At 38.1% G+C, this 23,577-nt stretch overlaps 2 protein-coding genes and 2 pseudogenes across 2 annotated transcripts; 2 read left to right on the forward strand and 2 right to left on the reverse strand.

The window, feature by feature from the left end:
- Positions 1-448: 448 nt before the first annotated feature.
- On the reverse strand, positions 449-949 carry LOC138871687 (uncharacterized). Its single transcript, XM_070149583.1, has one exon. It carries the CDS (start codon positions 947-949, stop codon positions 449-451), a length of 501 nt encoding a protein of 166 aa, XP_070005684.1.
- A 1,663-nt stretch (positions 950-2,612) lies between these two features.
- On the forward strand, positions 2,613-3,876 carry LOC104217405 (premnaspirodiene oxygenase-like; annotated as a pseudogene).
- A 15,358-nt stretch (positions 3,877-19,234) lies between these two features.
- Positions 19,235-19,735, reverse strand: LOC138871688 (uncharacterized). Its single transcript, XM_070149584.1, has one exon. The coding sequence runs from the start codon at positions 19,733-19,735 to the stop codon at positions 19,235-19,237; it is 501 nt and encodes a 166-aa protein (XP_070005685.1).
- Positions 19,736-21,398: 1,663 nt separating this feature from the next.
- Positions 21,399-23,577, forward strand: part of LOC138872097 (premnaspirodiene oxygenase-like) — an 88,517-nt pseudogene continuing 86,338 nt past the window's right edge.

Raw genomic sequence — 23,577 nt, forward strand, 5'->3', positions numbered from 1 at the left:
AATTCCCAAAAGGGAATGAGTTGTCCTCCCAAATGTCATAAACCCGATTTCGCGAGAAAAAAGGGGGCGCGACACTTGTAAATAGTATGACCTGGTTTCTTACATTATTTGCATGTAAGAGGTGTTTGACTATCAAAACTGACTCTGGAAGGAAAACCTTGCTTAGAGACCCCATCATTGAAAGATGCAGATGTAGGGAGAAACTGAGGAGAGGTAGAGACCTGCCTCTGCTTCGCATTTGACAGCAATATACTATAAACAGTGCTCACAGATGGAAAAGGTTTGATCATGAAAATATTGCTTCTAGTTTGCACATATACATCATTGAGACCCATCAAAATTAATACACCTTTTGAATATCATCATCTTTCTGATAGTCAGATTTGAAACCACAATTACTACAAGACCTGACACTAGTAATTGACAAAGCATAAATTTCATCCCATAATTACTTAATTTTGTTGAAATATGAAGCAATATCAAGTGATCCTTGTGAGATATGAGCAAGTTTTTTCTTAAGCTCAAATACCCTTGCAGCATCTGCTTGACCATATCTTTCCTCCAACTCACTCCAAATATCTTTGGCAAGTTTAGAGTACTCAACATTATGAGCAATGTCCTTGGACAAGGAGTAGGTTAACCAAGAGACAACCACATCATTACACCTCTGCCACTGTCTCGCCAAGGGAGAACTGTTAGGAGGTTTAATTGAAGATCCATTTATGAAATCCAGTTTATTTCTAACAGATAAAGCTACAAGGATGGTTCGTCTCCAACTCCCATACCCAGTACCATCAAAAGGTACAGAAAATAAAGATGACCCCAAAATATCAGATGGATGGACATAAAAGGGATAACATGGATGCGTATAATCATCCTCATGAAAAGTAGAACGGGAGACAGGAGTAGCAGTTGGTAATGCAGATGTAGAATCATCATTATTTGGCATTTTTCTACAAAATTAATCAGGAAAAAATGCACACACAAAACAAAATAATAAGGAGAGATAAATAGGGTTACCAAATTTCCTTCGCGACTGGAAGGAACAACGCCCTTTGTAAAAACAGAAGTCACAGGGATGTGCAAACCCTGGTTGAATGAGGAAAAGCAGAAACCAACCAAATCCTACGTCGGAAGAAAACCTTCAGATAATACCAGAAGAAGATTGATGAAGTCACCAAGAAAACTGAAGTGATATTAAGAAGGCACTCATCTCTGTCATTAACACCGAAAAAACTTCAAAATACCGATGAAAACTCGCAGGAAAAACTAAGAAAATCAAAGAGACAGCGGAACTTCAAAACTCCAATGAAAATAAATGAGGGTAACATCGGACGAGAGAAAATTTCTCGATCTATCTAGATCTGGGCTCTGATACCATGATAAAACTCCATTGTTGAGCAGATCGAAGAAGATGAGATGGTGAGATAGATAGAGAGAGACAGAAGTTTCCAAAACTGTTATTTCTTCTCGTCAGAAAAAATGAATATGAAAGTATGTATCTACAAAATAATAATTTCCCTCTATATATGGGCCAGCCCATAACTCATAAAATACATACAATGTGGGCTCAGGGCCCACTAGTAAAAGAAAGACAACCCAACTAAGCAATGTCATTTTCTTGTATCTCAACAAACATATCATGGCAATTGTGTATCTATAAAAAAGGGTAAAGTTTTCCTAAAATTATTTTTTAAATTAGAAAGTTGTATATGGAGGCATGGAGGGAGTACTTAATAGGTGATGCTTCCGTCATTCAACTCTCCTCATCTTTACTTGATAATAGTAACAAATTCAGGTCAACAGGACCTTAAGCTGCACGTTTCTTGGATCCACTGCCCCAGCGGCCAGTAATAAAATCTCAAGATACTTGGTCCCCCTCTTTTCCAATATCAATGAAGAGAGCAATCGTCCACGCACTCGAGCTGCAATTCCTTCGCAGGGGCTTGGTTTTCTTAACCTTCAGCTGTTTGGCCTTGAGTCATTGACCTTGGAGTTTTTAGGTGATTTACCCATTTGGGTAACAGACAGCAATAAAGCTTTTTGTTCAGACCATCATCCATTGCAGGAAGTAAACTACCATGTTATTTACTACTCTATTATAGAAAAATATATCAATTCTTCTACGGCAGAAAATGCTAGCTAAGCTAATTCAAAATTTATGTGCATATAAATCATTTATTTAAAAGGAAAAGAAAAGCAAGAGATAAACTTGTCTCTAAAAGTAAGAACTATGAAAACTGCATTAAGTTTGTAAAGTGGTAGTAGGCTTGTCAATCGGTAGGTTCGGGACACGACAATTCGGCGCAAGATTACAGCATGAATTTTTAGGCTCACCAACTGCCAATGTCTCACTTGCCATGACAAAAATTAAGTAGGAAGTGTAAGTTGCGACGAAAGTGGTTATAAATTGAATGCGCCTTGATAACCGCACCTGGTTCCATACCTTGGTATGGCTTCTCTAGATCATTTAACTGAACTAGTTATTACGCATTGAATCTGTCTTGCTAGCTTTTTTACGACTTCAGCTGTTTGAACCATTATAAAAGACCGCGAAAATTAGCCGAAGCAATACAATATATACATCAAAAGTCCTTCGTTACTGTTAAGAAATGGAGACTTATTCCTCTACTATCAACTTTGTTGCACTCCTCATGTTCTTCTCCTTCCTTTTTATTCTATTTGGCAAATGGAGAAAATCAGAACAAAAGTTGCCTCCCGGTCCATGGAGACTCCCACTTATTGGAAGTATCCATCACTTGAGAGGAGCATTTCCACATCGCACTCTTAGAAAGTTAGCACGAAAGTATGGGCCTATCATGTATTTGCAACTTGGAAAAATTCCTGCAGTAGTCATATCATCACCTAATGTGGCTAAAGAAGTTTTCAACATTCACGAACATGCCTTCGCTGTTAAACCACAACTAACATCCATAAATATTATTACTTACAATGGTAAGGACATTGAATTTGCACCATATGGTGACAATTGGAGACAAATGCGTAACTTATGTGTTACAGAACTTCTAAGTGCCAAGATGGTTAAGTCTTTTAGTTCAATTAGGAATGATGAGATTTTGAGTCTCGTTTCATCAGTTCATTCCATGAATGGTTCTGTTGCCAACATAACAGAAAAAATTCTTCGGTTTACAAACTCTGTGTCATGTAGATCAGCCTTTGGAAAAGTAGACAAATATCAAGACAAGTTAATCAACTTGTTAAGGGAAGTGCTGGATTCATTAGAAGGATTAGATGTGGCTGATTTGTTCCCTTCTTGGAGGTTACTTTACAAGATGAGTGGGGTGAAATCCAGATTGTTAAAGCTGCATCAGAAGGTTGATGCAGCTCTGGAGAACATCATTAATGAGCATATTATGAAGAGAGCACTTGGAAGTAAGGGAAATGGTGAGTTTGGAGGTGAAGATTTGGTTGATGTTCTCCTAAGAATTAAGGAAACTATTCCAATCACAAATGATCACATAAAAGCAGTGATCTCTGTATATTTTCTCCTTAACCATTTTAATTTGTACACTATTGTCATTGGATTGTCTATTACTACCTTAGATATGTACGAATCTGTTGTCTTTATTTATATATTTATTTTTGTTGAAGTAGGACATGTTTGCCGCTGGAACAAAACTTCAGCTGCCACTATTATCAGAAATGATGAGGAACCCATAAATTATGGCCAAGGCACAAAGTGAAGTGGGACAAGTCTTCAAAGGAAAGACAACTTTTGATGAGGAAGATCTTGATAAATTGTCATACCTAAAGTTAGTTATTAAAGAAACGTTAAGGCTACATACTCCAAGTCCTTTTCTGCCCAGGCAATGTACGAAACAAGCATATATTTGTAGGCAATTAAAATTTTATTGAATTTAAATTCAAAAGAAGTTTGAATTTAATTTCAAATAAAATATATTTGAATCCAAATAAATATTATGGGCTAATATAATTGAATTAATTATATAAGTCCAATATATATAAATTAAATAAATAAATCTTAATCCATTGGGCTAGCCCATTTAATTGGGCTAAAGTGAGAGCCCACTTCATTAAGCCCAAGATGTCATCTTCCTAGAGGCCCAGTTTGGTGCCACGTGTCAAATGACTTGGCGCGCCAAGTCAAGCGGAAGAGCCAATAGGACCATGTCACGTATCAAAATGACAAGGCATGCCAGGTCACATTAAAAGACTAATGAAATCGCGCCACGTGTGCAAGTGACATGTTCTAGCCAATCAAATCCGACCATGTCACACTTCAATTTGATTGGTCGGAAAGAGTTTGTTCTTATCACAACTCCTCCCTTCCACAACTATAAATAGGGGTCTTCATATCTCAGAAAAGAGAGCAGAAGTTATAACAAGAAGCAAGAGAGAGCTCGTAGATCAAACGCCACAAATTTCTCAACAAGTTTCAAGCTTCAAGAAATCAAGTTCACGCTCAAGAACGAAGGACAAATCAAGATCAAGTTGAAGCAATCAAGCTAAATCTCAAGAACAAGATCATCGTTTGTAGGGACAACTACATATTCAAGATCAAGCTCAAAGGCCCTTGAATTTATTTACAATTGGAAAGAAGAATCAGAGGATTCATAGAGATTGTAACACTCAAATATTTGAAATAAAATACTACCATTGTTGCGATATTTTTCGGTCTTGATTTTATTTTCTCGACGCAAATTTATTGTCTACAAATTCTGGCACGCCCAGTGGGACAATCTTTACCTCTCATCTAAAATTTTCAATCACCAAAGTACAAGAACATCGAAATGGCTTCAAAGAAAATCAACTCCAGATCAACATCCACCAAGGCTGCTAACTCAAGGTTCTATGCTGATGTGAAAAGCATCCTCGATGTTACCTTTGGAAGCTTCGAACCAATTACGAGGAGCAAAGTAAGCTCTTTAGAACAACAAGGACCCCAAGTGTTGTCCACATCAACCCCTGTTTTCGGATCTTCATCCACAAAAGGAGAAAGATCTTCCACAAATGCACCTAAAGAAGGAAGCGATGTTGCTGAAAAGATCAAGAAAACTCTTGCTCTGCTTGACCTCTCCGGATCCAAGCACTCTGCTGTGAAGGAAGATGATGATGCTTCAAGTGATGGATCCTCCCCACTTATACCACATAGCGTGAGCCAATCAAGGATCAATCTGTGTGAAAATCCATCCTACTCTCCATCGTCCACGACAATCATGCAAGCCATGGTGACAAACACTTCATATGTAGAGGAGTAGTTGGCAAACTTGACGGAAGCAATCGCTAGCTTAACCAAATGCATGTAAAATCAAGAGGCTAGAATTGACAAGCTAACAGACAGGGTGAGAATCTTGATGGAAGAAGAATCCACCAATGCACCGAGCAAACTCCCAGAAATTCAAGAGATTGATCCTGCCCCACGACAAGTTGCATCCACTAAGGAAATTCCAGTCTCTTTGGAAGGGATGATTCCAATCAATCAACTAAAGGAGTTCATTGAAGGGACTATAAAAACAAATATGAAGTCGCTTCCATGTCCTCTTTTACCTACGTAAAGCCATACACTTCAAGGATCGATATGTTGAAGATGCTTGCTGGCTATCAACCTCCAAAATTTTAACAATTTAATGGCAAAGGCAATCCAAAGCAACATGTGGCGCACTTCATTGAGACATGCAACAATGCTGGAACTTATGGATATTACCTCGTCAAGCAGTTTATCCGCTCATTGAAAGTAAATGCTTTTGATTGGTACACGGACCTCGAGGTTGGATCTGTTAATAGTTGGGATCAACTAGAGCAAGAATTCCTCAATCGCTTTTATAGCACAAGACGTACTGTGAGTATGATAGAACTTACAAATACTCGTCAACGAAAGGGTGAACCAGTTATCAACTTTATCAATCGTTGGAGGAATGTAAGCCTTAACTACAAAGACAGGCTTAGTAAAGCTTCAGGCATAGAGATGTGCATCTAAGGCATGCACTGAGGACTACGCTACATCTTGCAAGGTATCAAGCCTGGCACATTTAAAGAACTTACGACTCGTGCCCATGACATGGAGTTGAGCATGGCCTCCGCTAGAAATGAAAGGTTGCCTATCTATGAGCCTCGCAAAGGGAACGACAAGAAAGAAGTCAAGAAATGGGGCAAGTTCGTACTCAAATCTGAAAACAAAGAAGCTATGAATGTCAACACATCACCTGTGAAGTTCACAACGAAGGTGAGCAAGAAGCAGAGTATGAAATCCACTTCTTTTCAAGATAAGCCAAGTGGAAAGTTGACTCTAAAAGAAATGCAAGAGAAAGAGTACCCATTTCTGGATTCTAATGTGTCAGCTATTTTTGAAGAACTCCTCAAGTTAAATCTCATTGAGCTTTCAGAGATGAAGCAACCAAATGAAACTGGGAAAACAAATGACCCAAATTACTGCAAATACCATCGACTTGTGAGCCACCCTCTGGAGAAGTGCTTTGTCTTCAAGGACAAAGTCATGGACTTGGCTCGCGAAAAGAAAATCGTGATTGAAGATGAGAAAGCAAGCGCAAACCAAGTCTCTATCACCTTTGGCTCATTCAGTCCAGATGAATTATGTCGTTTTAAAGAAAGTAAAGATGAAGAATTACTGGAGAACGACAAAGCTAAAGTCAATCAATCTGATGATAATGAAGGTTGGACATTGGTGACTCGTCGTAGGAACCACAAAGGAGCCCACGAAAAGAATGAACAGAACAACCAACAAGGAAAATGATGGTGAAAAGACCAAGGAGATGGAATCCAGTTAAATATTTGAAGAAGGCAAAAGTGGAGGTGCACCGTCCTCAAAAGCCACGGCATCTAGTGACCTTGGAGGAGTTCTTACCAATTTGGTTCCGCACGAAGATTTCCCATGAGGGCATTGATGCCTCTTGTTTCCATGCTGACAAAGAGGAAGAAAAGAGTGATGACCTACCGTTGGCACCATCTTCAAAAAAGCTCATCGAGGCCATTCCTCAAGAAGTTAATGCTTGTGAGGAAAAGGTCACGTTCACAAATAACGATCTTCTGCTAGGTGACACTCTTCATAACTGCCCATTGTACTTGGTTGGCTATATGCATGATGAAAGGGTAAATCAAATTTTGGTTGATGGAGGATCCTCAGTGATTATTTTGCCAATTCGCACTGTGAAAGAACTTGGTATTCCCATGAACGAACTCTTAGAAAGTCGTGTGATGATATAAGGATTCAACCAAGGGGGTCAAAGAGCCATAGGCTCAATCAGGTTGTAAATCACCATTGAAGATATAGAATCAAGTGCATGGCTACATGTGATCGATGCAAAGACTTCATACAACATCTTGCTTGGAAGACCTTGGATACATGAGAATAAAGTAGTTCCATCCACCTACCATCAATGTTTAAAATACTACGATGGTGAGGTCGAGAAGAAAATAGTTGCTGATGATGAGCCATTCACCGAGGCTGAGTCACACTTCGCCGATGCGAAGTTCTACTTGAAAAACCGCGTTGTGAGGGAGCTAAAAGCTAATGATGGCATGAAAAGCAATAATAATAAGCCCACAACTAAAAGAGAAGAGGTGACTATTGGTGAAGCCAAATCTGTTACTAAGGAGGTACAACCCAACGCGAATAAATCTTATAGAGGAAATATTGCGTCTTATGGCAAGAAAGTAAGTCCTACGCTCCAATATGTCCCTAAAAGGAAGAAAGATGAAGGTGGATTATCTAATCTCCAAATTAACATGCTAAATGAGTTAACTCTTCCGGTCAAACGAATTGAGGCAGTAAAGGCATCCTCAATGCCACTTGTACGTTTTGTGACCCAAAATCGTTTGCAGAATGTGGCACTCCATACAAAGCGAACAAATGAAAGTTTTGATCCTAACGCTTACAGGCTATTTGCAAAAGCTGGATAAAATCCTAATGAGTCGTCAAATTTAGGGAAGCTCCTATCAAAAGCTGCAATGAGGCAACCACGTGAAGGTTTGGGATACAAGCAACTGTCACTAGTGCGCATCTCAATAATAAGGACGAGTATCAATTATATCACTACAGAAGACAAATCTGATGCTTCTAACATGCCTTCTGTCTTTGATCGACTTGGAAATTCAACTGTGAGAACTTTCGTATTTAAGAGATTGGGTCCATTAAAGAAGAGGAATAAGTTCCAGAGAAATTATCGAAATACAAGAACACCCGCTTCACCCAAGATTCCGAAGATCTCTAAAGATTTCCAAAGTTTGGTTACTTCTAGAATGAAGCGACAAACAAAAGTCAAGGTTTCGTGTGATGAAATACTGAAGGTGAAGCCATACACTATGGTCTACACTAAAGAACGTGATGAAACCTGTAACGGCCCAACTGGTTGTTTTGAGCAATTATGTTCGGTTCGGCAGTTTGAGGTCACGAGTAGCTTCATATTATGTGTATCGACTTGCGTGCGCAGTCCGGGCATGGAACCGGAAAGCTTTTATGTGAAAATATGAAAAATATAGTAATTTCTAGAGTTAAAATTTGGTTTTTAGTTGACTTTGGTCACCATCTTTGGTAAACGGACCCGGATCTGTGTTCCAACGATCCCGAGATGTCCGATGTAAATATGGGACTTGGACGTATGCCCAGAATTGAATTTCGAAGTCCCTAGCCTTAGAAAATAATTTTTGAAGAAGATTGTTGTGCTGGTTTTAAAAGGAAATAAATAAATGAATTAATATTTGAACTCATTGGCATCGGGCCCTTATTTTGGTTCTGGAGCCTGGTATATGTTTGTTATAATATTTAAGTCTTATCTGTGAAATTTGGTGAGAATCGGAATTGATTTGACGTGATTTGGACGTCCGGTTGAAAAGTTAGAAAATCATGAGTTTTGAGGTTAAATTCATAGTTTTTGATGTTATTTTGATGATTTGATAGCATGATCAAGTCTGTATGATATTTTATACTTGCGTGCATGTTTGGTTTGGATCCCCGAGGCATGGGTGAGTTTCAGATAGGTTTAGGCTATGTTGCGATTGTTTTTGGATGCTTCATTGTCTTTTCTACAAACAAAAATGATACCACATTGAGAAAATGAGGTCCAAATTCAGTTTTTATTGAACCATTAGATCCGTATCAAAATTATGGAGCCATAGGAAAAAGAATCACCGAATTTGTACATCGTATGAGGAAGTTATGCTCATTTTCGTGTCGGAAAAAATTGTTGGTTTCTGGTGTGTTCGCAAATGCGAACTTTTTCATCGCATTTGCGATGCCCAGTTTGCAAATGCGACTTCTGCCAGCCCTTCTTTGTTTGCAATTTGCGAGGGTTCGCAATACCCTGGGTCACAAATGCGACATCAGAGGCCTGTTAAATGAGATTTTAGACGGGATTTTCACCCATTTTTCAACTTTCTCAAACCCTATACTTCCAAAGGCAATTTTTCAAGGTCCCAAACTTCTCCAAACCATTGGGTAAGTGTATATAATCAATTTTCAACTATATTTTGTGATTATATTTTAGATTTAACATCAAATTCATGAAAATCTAAAGGAAAATTTGGGAAAAATTGTGAATTCTTTCAAAAATGTAAAATGATAATTTGAATGACCAAATGGTATCAGAATTAGATAATTTTTGTATGAGTGAACTCATACCGGAATGAGTGTTTGGTTTTGTAAATTTTGTCGGGTTCCGAGATGCGGGCCCGGGGAGTTGACTTTTGTTGACTTTTTGCAAATTATATAAGAATCATAGTTTTATCAATTGAAATTATTTTCTCTTGCATTGTTTGATGTATTCAAGTCGTTTTTGGCTAGATTAAGCCGAGCGTTGATGAATCAGTAAATGAAAAGCTAAATTGAGTATTGAATTACCTGGATTGAGGTAACTATCTTGTCTAACCTTGTGTGGGGGACTTCCCCTTAGGATTTGAGTCATCTATGCTAATTGTAGTCCGTGCATGCAAGGTGACGAGTGTGTGCTTAGACTTATTTATGGGAAATTTGATCTAGGGTTCTTAGGCCCTTATGTCCATTATGTGAAAAGTATCCTGTTATGATTGGGTTTCCTAATTGCTTAAATTGCCTTTATATGCTCCATATGATGTTGTTAGCTTTCCTCTAATTCTTACGTGTTACATTGACCCTTAGTTGACTTAATTGAAGTGATTCCCTTACTTATTGTTTTGATACTTCTTGATTGTGAGTTCCTCTATGACTTCGTGTGTAAGGCCCCGTGAATTTTCCTACTCAGAACGCTGAATCAGGTATGCGGACCGCATAATCGCCGCAAAGTGAGTCAGTGTGTTGGTCAAATATGAGGTCAACTATGCGGTCAAGTATGTGATTGCATAACCGATATGCGGACCGCATAGTCGTCGCACATTTCCCTTGGGATTTTTGTGAGGGACAGTTCTGTGAGCACGTGATTTTTGTTTATGCGACAATCACTCCAAAAGAAATCAAAAATAATAACAAATGGTCTTGCTGTGCAATTTTTGGAATTTACGTGACATTTTTGGTAGTTATTTGTGGTTTTGTCCATTCTCATTTAGTCTTATCAAACGAAAATACAAAAAATATATGTCGTGTGTAATTAAACCATAATTCGGTTATTAAAAGAAAAATCACAAAAAATATGCATCTTTGATTCTATTTGTCGCCATGGTGTGATTTTACCTATTTAAATATTTTAATATGTGTGTGATAATTGTGTTAAGTGCTAATTAATGGGTGTTTAATTTCACTTTAATTAGGTATTGTTTTTAAATTAGAAAAGAAAAGAAAAAGAGTGCAAATGGGTTTAAAAATCGGATTGGGCCTGTTTTCTTTAAATTTGAGGCACAAAAGCAGCCCAAGGCAGCCGGTCCAAGCGACCCATCTCCCAGGCCACCAAACGACGTCGTTTGACACCAAAACTACGTCGTTTCAAGGACAACCCATCTCAGTCGTTCAAACCAGGTTGATCTAACGGCCCTCGTCCCATCTCCTTTACCCGTTAGCTGACCCGACCCAATGAAACCCGGCTTGATCCATTCCCAGCGTGAGACCAAACGACACCGTTCCCTTCAGTAGAAAGATCACAGCCGTTGATCATTGGCGATCCAATGGCCAATAAAAGATCACTCACCCCGTATATAAACCTCCCCCCTTCACTCCGCGCCCTAAGCCAAACCCCCCTGCCCTTAGGTCGTCCTCACCAGACCCAAACCCTTTAGAACCCTAGCGCCGCCCCCCTTTCCCCTCACCGTAAACCCGGCGGCAAGGACACCGGTGACCACCACCTTAACACCCTAGGACCACCTCGACCCCCTGAACACAGATCCACTAACCGTGGGTTCGAATCCTCCCCCACTATCTCGAATCCTCATTTGAAGATTCGAGCCGGACCTCGACCTACACCAAACCACCCCAAATCCATGCCAGACACTCCCCTGACCTCCCTCATGACCAAACCAGGTTTGGTTTGGTCCGAATCCAACCAGGACAACCTGAATCCCAAATCTGCCCTTAGGAACCCTAGAAGTCCTGAGTCTGATTTGTGTCCGTTTGAACCAGAAGATTAGGGTCTAATGGACCTTAATCGAAGTGTTCTCAGTTGAGAACACTTCGATTAAAGTCCGTTCAACCCCAAGAAAGTTCGATTCAAATCCGAGCTAAGGCTTTCTGATTTTTCAAGACTTTAAGGTATTTTTGTTTTCCTTTTCTTTATCAGTTCATTTTTGTTTGTTATAGTTAAATGTCTGTTCATATGTCCAAATGTTTAGTTGATTTATTTTTGAATTTTTGTCGACTGTTCTGTCCACCTTGACCGGACCTCTGTATTTGGTCAAGTCTTTCTTCATTTATTGATAATGTGTATGTGTATAAACTATACAATCGACTGAAATTGAATTTAGTCGATTAATTAGTTTCCAGGGCAACTTTTATTTGGTCAGTACAATTTGAATCACATGATTAATACTGTTGGATTCTGGTCATTGGTTTCAATTGTATGTGTTGTGATTCGCGTAGTCGATTCGATATATGTTGTCAATTAGTCTCAGCCTTTGAATGGTAATAATTTGACTCATGTTATTCATTTTTCTGCTGAAGCTTTGTTTGAATCCAATTAAGGAATTGAGTATAGCTGCTTGTTAGTGTGTTTATTTGAATCAGAAATCACCTAAGGATTGATTAGCTGTTGGTGTTAGCAAGAATTACATATTGTAGTTCAATTTAACAGCATGTGTGCTCACTGTTGACTCTGGGCAGCATGTGTTTGGTCAGAAATTAGGGAATCAGAATAATTGGACAGCATGTGCTGTCAGGATACATTCCTGCTGCCCATGTTTAGTTTAGTTTAAGAAAATGATAAAACATTTTAATAATGAAAAGAGTTTGTTGTCAGGGGAATATCATGGGAGGGGGCTTTTATTTTATCTGGGAGTGGAAGAACAGCAGGAGAACATGGGAGGAGTTTGAATTGTTTAATAGGCTGTAGGTAGTCTGATGCTAAGCTATAAATAGAGAAGAGTGTCCATTAGTTAAAAAAAGGGAAAGAAAAGAAAAAAAACAGTTCTAAATTAGAAGGGAAATCAGACAGAGGAGGAAATTAGAGACAGAAGCTAAAAAACTGGGGAGAAAGTTGAGGGCATTTAGTTCCCGACAGAAGCTAAATATGACTCTCAGAACCGTTGCACTTACTCACAGCTGCTATCTGCACGTAGTGTCCCCGACAGATATAGTCTCCCCAGCAATCGCAATATCACAATCCGCTATCAGCTAAGAAAATTCTATTATTATTTGCCTTTACTTCCTGCATAAGGCTACCATTCTGCCTTCCAAGACTAAGCTCTGTCTCCATCTGCATTTATGCATTGCCTAAGGCTACCATTCTGCCTTCCGAGACTAAGCTCTATCTTCGTCTGTATTTTTGCATTGCATAAGGCTACAATTCTGGCTTTCGAGACTAAGCTCTGTCTCCATCTGCATTTCTGCATTTCCTAAGGCTACCATTCTACCTTCCGAGACTAAGCTCTGTCTTCGTCTGCATTTTTGCATTGCATAAGGCTACCATTCTGACTTCTGAGGTTAAGCTCTACCTCCATCTGCATTCCTGCATTGCATAAGGCTACCATTCTGCCTTCTGAGACTAAGCTTTGTCTCCATCTGCATTTCTGCATTGCATAAGGCTACCATTCTGCCTTCCGAGATTAAGCTCTACCTCCATCTACATGGTTGAAAGATCGCCACCTCATTTACATTTGTATTGGCTGAAAGATCGCCACCTTATTTACATTTGCATTGGCTGAAAGATCGCCACCTCTGCATTTGCATGATTGAAAGATCGCCACCTTATTTACATTTGCATGGCTGAAATATCGCCACCTTATTTACATTTGCATTGGCTGAATGATCGCCACCTTATTTACATTTGCATTGGCATTGGCTGAAAGATCGCCACCCTATTTACATTTGCATTGGCTAAAAGATCGCCTCCTTATTTACATTTGCATTAGCTAAAAGATCGCCACCTCTATATTTGCATGGCTGAAAGATCACCACCTCTACATTTGCATCTCATGGGCTGAAAGATCGCCACCTGTTGCATTTCACGGGCTGAAAGATCGCGAAATTGTCCAAAGGCGTCATTGTTCGAAGGCACCATTTTCATAGCCCGAGAACACCATGTCATGGCCTGAGCCCCCTCCCCCCCCTCTTTTTCCTTTTTAATCTCTTGCATATCATTATTCAAAGCCATCATGGTTCGAAGGCATCATTCTCATAGCCCGAGAACATCATTTCATGGCCTGCGAATCTTTTATTATACACTTCATGGCCTAGGATACCATGGTCTGAAGACGTCATCCTAACCGTCCAAGGACAAACATTCATGGTCCGACGGGAATTTGCATCATGTTTAATTTTATGCACAATATATACTTGTATTGTTTATTTGTTGGTAAACCGGCGAGCAAAGGCCATCTCAACAGGAGCGATCCTACTCCAGTTCCTGCATCCCTATCAGATTTCAGCCATCCACCCCAACCTGAATATTGTGTCCGTTCTTGAAAGTTTCCATCAAGCCTACTCCGCCGACTGATCCTGAAATACATATGGCCTGATTCCTGTAAAACCAGGGATATGTAGGCAGCTCAAAAACTAAAGTACAGCATAATTCTCCTCGAACCCTTTCGTGCGGTCAAAATTGGCCATCATATCTTTACCCGACAACTCTTTCATCCTTCCCAAGTAAATAGGTGCAACTGTTAATACCTATTTTTTTTTGTATATTTTAATATGAAAAATACTTTCAAAATAGCATGAATATGCATATATAAGTATGTCCTAAGGTTTTAATAATTTTCTCTTAATTTTAAGGATTTTTAAATCAATTTATTGCCTTATTTTAGGAAGAAAAATCCAATAATTATTCCCAAAATTATCATTTTTGGTGATTCATCTATTGTATTTTCATATTTGTATTAAATGTATCTAAGATAATTTTTGTATATTTTTTATAAATTTATTTAGTATTTTTAAAGCTAAATTGCACGTAATTGCGATATTAGCCTTTTTAAGATTTAATGGTGTTTATATTTATAAAATTAACTTCAGTATTTTTAATTGGATAATTATGTATTATTTATCATTTTACTGCCTTTAATTTACTCCCAGAAATTATTTTACTATTTTTATAAATTAAAGAAGGGAAAAAGTGGCTATTTAAATGTTAGCCCATTTCATTTCAATTTTTGACCAGATTTGAACAGCTAATTAAACCCAATTACCCAGCCCAAATCCTAAATCTACTCGACCCAATACCCATTTGAATAACCCGCCCGGATCCCCATTTAATCTAGGTCGTTGATCAAAATGATCAACAGCCACCATTCACCCTTCCTAAATTAAACCAAACGACTCTCTCTCTCTATGGTGATCTCACCACCTACCAACCTTCCATGGTGCATACACGCTCGTTTGCTGAGGTTTCATGGCCTGACCACAAAGAAGCTTCATCCAGGCCTCATTGATTCAAGTTTTATGGCCATCTCCGGCCTTGCTCCGGCAGGCTATGTCTGTTTCGAGCCTGGCTTCGATTCCTCCTTCTTTGATCCAGGCCTTTCTTGCCATTTGGGTTCCACTGAAACCCTAGCTTTTGACGTTTTTCTGATCTCTTTATATCTGTTCCAGATCCGTGTTTTCCCTGAGTTTTTAAACAATTTCTTGATATTACTTTCAAAGCTATGTTTTCAAAACCCTTTTTTTTCCGACCTAGGGTTTCTGAGGTATTTAGAGGCTTCTCTGATTTTCTTTTTCTTTTGTGTGTTTTTTTACTACGTTTCTTCTACTGTGTTCTCTTTGAGTTTCTTCCACTGTGTTCTTAATTAGTTTCTTCTACAATGTTTCTCCTACTGTGTTCTGATTAATCTTCTTCTACTATGTTTCTTATTAGCTTCTTCTACTATGTTTCTTTGAGCTCTTCTACTGTAATTCGTATGTTACTCTTTTACTATGTTTCTCATGAGTTTCCCTTACTGAAAAAACATGTCGAAGGCCCCAGCCTCCTTCTGAGATCTTTGAACTTGTTTTGGATTAGTATCTTCTTCTTAATTACTTGTCCTCTCATCTCGGCACTCGATTGATGGTAAAACCCTAGAATTTGGGGTTCATCTGGGTTTGAGAACATTGTCTATGTGATGTATTTTTTCTTCATCTTTAAAACCGTATGATTTCATAAACCCTAACTATTTCGAGTTTCTGAATTTGTTTCTCAACTGAGTCTCAAAATCTTTTAACCTCTGTCTCTTTAAGCAATTTTGATTTTCCACTAAACTCTTCTAAGGTCTTTTACACTAGACCTTTTGTATGCTATTTGATGCTACTTCTCTTCTACATTGCTAACCTATGTGACTACCATGCTCCTGTAGTCTATTATCTACTGATTTTGCAATGACACGTCATTTTCTTTTGGCTTAGCATGTTTGTATGCTCTTTATATGTGCTGAACTTCCCTCTAAAATGGCTTTCAAATTTGTGATTAGTTCAGACTACCTTTTGTATAGGTTTTATTGATTTCTTTCCTTGTTTGCTGATTTCCCTATGACTCGACTTAAGTTAAAACTTTTCTCAGCTTTTCTGACTTGGTTCACTCATGGACCAGTGATCACAAAATCTCCGATCTTTGATTTACTGGCTACTAATTGATTTTTCTTACCTTATTTTGGTAACCGTGTATTTCAAAATTCTGCCCTTAAATAACTTCTTATGTATTTACCCCTAATTTCATGCTTTGCACAAGATGTTTATTTGATTTCTTCCCTTAAATAGTTTTCCCGTTTGAATCTGAGTTGGTTAATTAAGGGAAATCTTGTATTGATTGATTTTTAATTGATACCCTAGTCCCTTAATTGTTTTCTTACCTTATTGCTGCTTATTTTTCACACTATAAATACACTACTCTTTCATTAGCACAAGGCATTGATCCCTCACTCATAGTTTTCTTCTGAAACTACCTTACACACAATAGTATTCTCTCTTATTTGCTTGCACCGTGGCCTGTTTACAAGACCTACTGTTTTTCTCTATTTGTTTATTTGAAACTGGTATGTTCTGATTTAAGCTTTAGCACCACGATAATGTGTTTATTTACTGCTCCTGCATCCATGCCTACTTACTGTTTTTGTACAGTTCAACACTTAAATTAGCATGCTGATTTCTTTCTGCCTGTTTCTATTTATGAATTACAAACCCCTACCCCCTATGTGTTTGAGCTATGGCTTAAGGCATGGCAATACGCAAATTATTGTCCATGAATTAAGCTTGATCCCTTGGCATCCTAGCATCTAATAGTGTGTTCTAACAGGCTTATGGGTGTGCTAGCGTTCACCATTGTTGGGTATGCCCACAACCTGCCCTTGGCTCTTTGCAACCTCCTTGTTCCCCTGTAACCATGCGTGTAATTATTTGTAGCTGTTTCTCTTCCCCTTTCCCTCTCTCAAAATTCTTTTCTACACTTGCACTCCCTCTCAGTCTTTAAGTTATGCCCCTTTCTTGTGGGCATTGCCTTGGGACCTTGAGTTCCCTCTGAACTTGGACACTTGAGGGTTGGCCCTTCCACACTGCACTTATCCTAATCTAATAATACATTTGGGTGTGAGCATTGCTCGGAGTCCTTTTGAGGCTCTTAGGGAACTTTGACACACTCGAATGAGAGAAAGGCTTTGGATCTTGATCTTATGGAGTTGGTTTACCTCATATTTCAGACATGAAGTCTGAATCATGCTCTCTTTTGGTTGTACTTTTACTTTTATTTTTTCTGATGTATTTTACTCTATTTTGGGCTATAATAATTTTGTAATAAACATTTGGGGATGGATAGTGAAAAGGGAGGGATAACTATGTATGCAAGGGATAGATATCGTACCTATAGGTATATCTGAATTTTGCATTCTCTCATAGATATCATGCCTATAGGTATTTCTGAATTTTGCATTCTCACATAGATATCATGCCTATAGGTATTTTTGAATTCTGCATTCTCTCATATAGAAATCATGTCCATAAGTATCTGGAAATCTGAATTCTACATATGCATATAGAAATTATGCCTATAGGTCCTTCTGAATCTTGTATATCCATTTTTTTTCATCTAGCAATCATGTTCATATGTCTTAAACAAAATTCAGCACCTAGATATCATGCCTATAAGGTTTTTGCATTTTACCATGTCTATAAAAGGTTTAAAATCAACAACGCATAGAAATCATGTCTATAGGAACTATTAATCGAATCTGAATTGCTTCATTCACGTCTAGAGCTAAAACCAAGTAGTAACAAGTATCATCAGTGGCAGAATTTATAACCTTCGTAAAATACTTGCTTTCTATAGTAATCTGACAACCCTTTTAACTAGTACGTATTATGTTTATTGTTTTCTGAATTCAGTAGATACCATGATTATAGGATCCTTGTCCGACACTTAGGCAAGCCTTAGGGTGAAGTTATAAACTGAATCTGTGCTATTAACTACAGATAGCAGGCAGGCCTGATTCGGGCATCTTATCTGAATTATGTAACAAATCAGTCTGCCTCAACCTATGAATTCTTTCTCAGACTATAAACAGTATGTGAAAGTCATGTTAATTAGGTGCTTTCTTTGTTCGAGGGGGTATATCTGAGCCTTTTACTTGTTATGTGCTTTCCCCAACTTGTTATACATGTTTTTTGTATGTCGCCTTAGAATTTTACCTTTGAAACCACAAATAAGCCTAATATCCCTCCCTCTTAGGATTAGTAGTCCTAAATGCCTCCGGACTGATAGGATTGGGACGGGTAATAGCATGCAATAAGTAATCGAGATCATTTCGCGCTTTAATACCTCAACGGGGTGGGAAGGGTAGATATGTATATGATGACCACGCTATAACGTCTCGTGTAGCCCCTCACTGAGGAATGATTACCGGATGTTGTGTGGGGTGATCCATATTATAAATAAACCTAGGACCCCCATTTTCCCTTTTGTTTCTTTGTTTCTTCTAAATATTTCAAACTATTTCTTTTAAGAAAATCAGCTTCCTTTTAATTCTTTTCAATTTTGTTTGTAACCATTATGCGAAAATCCCCTTCTTATTTGAAGTTCTATTTGTCTACATGTTATTTGCATCTAAATTCACAACAATAGTCTAGCCGGGAACCACACTAGTGGATTCTGAGGGGTGCCTAACACCTTCCCCTTGGAATAATTTCAAGCTCTTACCCAATCTCTGGTTACTCGAATCAAACTTTCTTGATGTCCTAATGCACCTTAATCATTAGGTGACGGCTCTTTAAATGCAAACCCAAATTCCCAAAAGGGAATGAGTTGTCCTCCCAAATGTCATAAACCCGATTTCGCGAGAAAAAAGGGGGCGCGACACTTGTAAATAGTATGACCTGGTTTCTTACATTATTTGCATGTAAGAGGTGTTTGACTATCAAAACTGACTCTGGAAGGAAAACCTTGCTTCGAGACCCCAGCATTGAAAGATGCAGATGTAGGGAGAAACTGAGGAGAGGTAGAGACCTGCCTCTGCTTCGCATTTGACAGCAATATACTATAAACAGTGCTCACAGATGGAAAAGGTTTGATCATGAAAATATTGCTTCTAGTTTGCACATATACATCATTGAGACCCATCAAAATTAATACACCTTTTGAATATCATCATCTTTCTGATAGTCAGATTTGAAACCACAATTACTACAAGACCTGACACTAGTAATTGACAAGGCATAAATTTCATCCCATAATTACTTAATTTTGTTGAAATATGAAGCAATATCAAGTGATCCTTGTGAGATATGAGCAAGTTTTTTCTTAAGCTCAAATACCCTTGCAGCATCTGCTTGACCATATCTTTCCTCCAACTCACTCCAAATATCTTTGGCAAGTTTAGAGTACTCAACATTATGAGCAATGTCCTTGGACAAGGAGTAGGTTAACCAAGAGACAACCACATCATTACACCTCTGCCACTGTCTCGCCAAGGGAGAACTGTTAGGAGGTTTAATTGAAGATCCATTTATGAAATCCAGTTTATTTCTAACAGATAAAGCTACAAGGATGGTTCGTCTCCAACTCCCATACCCAGTACCATCAAAAGGTACAGAAAATAAAGATGACCCCAAAATATCAGATGGATGGACATAAAAGGGATAACATGGATGCGTATAATCATCCTCATGAAAAGTAGAACGGGAGACAGGAGTAGCAGTTGGTAATGCAGATGTAGAATCATCATTATTTGGCATTTTTCTACAAAATTAATCAGGAAAAAATGCACACACAAAACAAAATAATAAGGAGAGATAACTAGGGTTACCAAATTTCCTTCGCGACTGGAAGGAACAACGCCCTTTGTAAAAACAGAAGTCACAGGGATGTGCAAACCCTGGTTGAATGAGGAAAAGCAGAAACCAACCAAATCCTACGTCGGAAGAAAACCTTCAGATAATACCAGAAGAAGATTGATGAAGTCACCAAGAAAACTGAAGTGATATTAAGAAGGCACTCATCTCTGTCATTAACACCGAAAAAACTTCAAAATACCGATGAAAACTCGCAGGAAAAACTAAGAAAATCAAAGAGACAGCGGAACTTCAAAACTCCAATGAAAATAAATGAGGGTAACATCGTACGAGAGAAAATTTCTCGATCTATCTAGATCTGGGCTCTGATACCATGATAAAACTCCATTGTTGAGCAGATCGAAGAAGATGAGATGGTGAGATAGATAGAGAGAGACAGAAGTTTCCAAAACTGTTATTTCTTCTCGTCAGAAAAAATGAATATGAAAGTATGTATCTACAAAATAATAATTTCCCTCTATATATGGGCCAGCCCATAACTCATAAAATACATACAATGTGGGCTCAGGGCCCAATAGTAAAAGAAAGACAACCCAACTAAGCAATGTCATTTTCTTGTATCTCAACAAACATATCATGGCAATTGTGTATCTATAAAAAAGGGTAAAGTTTTCCTAAAATTATTTTTTAAATTAGAAAGTTGTATATGGAGGCATGGAGGGAGTACTTAATAGGTGATGCTTCCGTCATTCAACTCTCCTCATCTTTACTTGATAATAGTAACAAATTCAGGTCAACAGGACCTTAAGCTGCACGTTTCTTGGATCCACTGCCCCAGCGGCCAGTAATAAAATCTCAAGATACTTGGTCCCCCTCTTTTCCAATATCAATGAAGAGAGCAATCGTCCACGCACTCGAGCTGCAATTCCTTCGCAGGGGCTTGGTTTTCTTAACCTTCAGCTGTTTGGCCTTGAGTCATTGACCTTGGAGTTTTTAGGTGATTTACCCATTTGGGTAACAGACAGCAATAAAGCTTTTTGTTCAGACCATCATCCATTGCAGGAAGTAAACTACCATGTTATTTACTACTCTATTATAGAAAAATATATCAATTCTTCTACGGCAGAAAATGCTAGCTAAGCTAATTCAAAATTTATGTGCATATAAATCATTTATTTAAAAGGAAAAGAAAAGCAAGAGATAAACTTGTCTCTAAAAGTAAGAACTATGAAAACTGCATTAAGTTTGTAAAGTGGTAGTAGGCTTGTCAATCGGTAGGTTCGGGACACGACAATTCGGCGCAAGATTACAGCATGAATTTTTAGGCTCACCAACTGCCAATGTCTCACTTGCCATGACAAAAATTAAGTAGGAAGTGTAAGTTGCGACGAAAGTGGTTATAAATTGAATGCGCCTTGATAACCGCACCTGGTTCCATACCTTGGTATGGCTTCTCTAGATCATTTAACTGAACTAGTTATTACGCATTGAATCTGTCTTGCTAGCTTTTTTACGACTTCAGCTGTTTGAACCATTATAAAAGACCGCGAAAATTAGCCGAAGCAATACAATATATACATCAAAAGTCCTTCGTTACTGTTAAGAAATGGAGACTTATTCCTCTACTATCAACTTTGTTGCACTCCTCATGTTCTTCTCCTTCCTTTTTATTCTATTTGGCAAATGGAGAAAATCAGAACAAAAGTTGCCTCCCGGTCCATGGAGACTCCCACTTATTGGAAGTATCCATCACTTGAGAGGAGCATTTCCACATCGCACTCTTAGAAAGTTAGCACGAAAGTATGGGCCTATCATGTATTTGCAACTTGGAAAAATTCCTGCAGTAGTCATATCATCACCTATTGTGGCTAAAGAAGTTTTCAACATTCACGAACATGCCTTCGCTGTTAAACCACAACTAACATCCATAAATATTATTACTTACAATGGTAAGGACATTGAATTTGCACCATATGGTGACAATTGGAGACAAATGCGTAACTTATGTGTTACAGAACTTCTAAGTGCCAAGATGGTTAAGTCTTTTAGTTCAATTAGGAATGATGAGATTTTGAGTCTCGTTTCATCAGTTCATTCCATGAATGGTTCTGTTGCCAACATAACAGAAAAAATTCTTCGGTTTACAAACTCTGTGTCATGTAGATCAGCCTTTGGAAAAGTAGACAAATATCAAGACAAGTTAATCAACTTGTTAAGGGAAGTGCTGGATTCATTAGAAGGATTAGATGTGGCTGATTTGTTCCCTTCTTGGAGGTTACTTTACAAGATGAGTGGGGTGAAATCCAGATTGTTAAAGCTGCATCAGAAGGTTGATGCAGCTCTGGAGAACATCATTAATGAGCATATTATGAAGAGAGCACTTGGATGTAAGGGAAATGGTGAGTTTGGAGGTGAAGATTTGGTTGATGTTCTCCTAAGAATTAAGGAAACTATTCCAATCACAAATGATCACATAAAAGCAGTGATCTCTGTATATTTTCTCCTTAACCATTTTAATTTGTACACTATTGTCATTGGATTGTCTATTACTACCTTAGATATGTACGAATCTGTTGTCTTTATTTATATATTTATTTTTGTTGAAGTAGGACATGTTTGCCGCTGGAACAAAACTTCAGCTGCCACTATTATCAGAAATGATGAGGAACCCATAAATTATGGCCAAGGCACAAAGTGAAGTGGGACAAGTCTTCAAAGGAAAGACAACTTTTGATGAGGAAGATCTTGATAAATTGTCATACCTAAAGTTAGTTATTAAAGAAACGTTAAGGCTACATACTCCAAGTCCTTTTCTGCCCAGGCAATGTACGAAACAAGCATATATTTGTAGGCAATTAAAATTTTATTGAATTTAAATTCAAAAGAAGTTTGAATTTAATTTCAAATAAAATATATTTGAATCCAAATAAATATTATGGGCTAATATAATTGAATTAATTATATAAGTCCAATATATATAAATTAAATAAATAAATCTTAATCCATTGGGCTAGCCCATTTAATTGGGCTAAAGTGAGAGCCCACTTCATTAAGCCCAAGATGTCATCTTCCTAGAGGCCCAGTTTGGTGCCACGTGTCAAATGACTTGGCGCGCCAAGTCAAGCGGAAGAGCCAATAGGACCATGCCACGTATCAAAATGACAAGGCATGCCAGGTCACATTAAAAGACTAATGAAATCGCGCCACGTGTGCAAGTGACATGTTCTAGCCAATCAAATCCGACCATGTCACACTTCAATTTGATTGGTCGGAAAGAGTTTGTTCTTATCACAACTCCTCCCTTCCACAACTATAAATAGGGGTCTTTATATCTCAGAAAAGAGAGCAGAAGTTATAACAAGAAGCAAGAGAGAGCTCGTAGATCAAACGCCACAAATTTCTCAACAAGTTTCAAGCTTCAAGAAATCAAGTTCACGCTCAAGAACGAAGGACAAATCAAGATCAAGTTGAAGCAATCAAGCTAAATCTCAAGAACAAGATCATCGTTTGTAGGGACAACTACATATTCAAGATCAAGCTCAAAGGCCCTTGAATTTATTTACAATTGGAAAGAAGAATCAGAGGATTCATAGAGATTGTAACACTCAAATATTTGAAATAAAATACTACCATTGTTGCGATATTTTTCGGTCTTGATTTTATTTTCTCGACGCAAATTTATTGTCTACAAATTCTGGCACGCCCAGTGGGACAATCTTTACCTCTCATCTCAAATTTTCAATCACCAAAGTACAAGAACATCGAAATGGCTTCAAAGAAAATCA

Source organism: Nicotiana sylvestris, chromosome 6 (assembly GCF_000393655.2).
Source record: "Nicotiana sylvestris chromosome 6, ASM39365v2, whole genome shotgun sequence".
NCBI classification, from domain to species: Eukaryota; Viridiplantae; Streptophyta; class Magnoliopsida; order Solanales; family Solanaceae; genus Nicotiana; species Nicotiana sylvestris.

Excerpts from the sequence above, each read along its gene's own strand:
- LOC138871687 (XM_070149583.1), bottom strand. The coding sequence starts at position 949 with ATGCCAAATAATGATGATTCTACATCTGCATTACCAACTGCTACTCCT.
- LOC138871688 (XM_070149584.1), bottom strand. The coding sequence starts at position 19,735 with ATGCCAAATAATGATGATTCTACATCTGCATTACCAACTGCTACTCCT.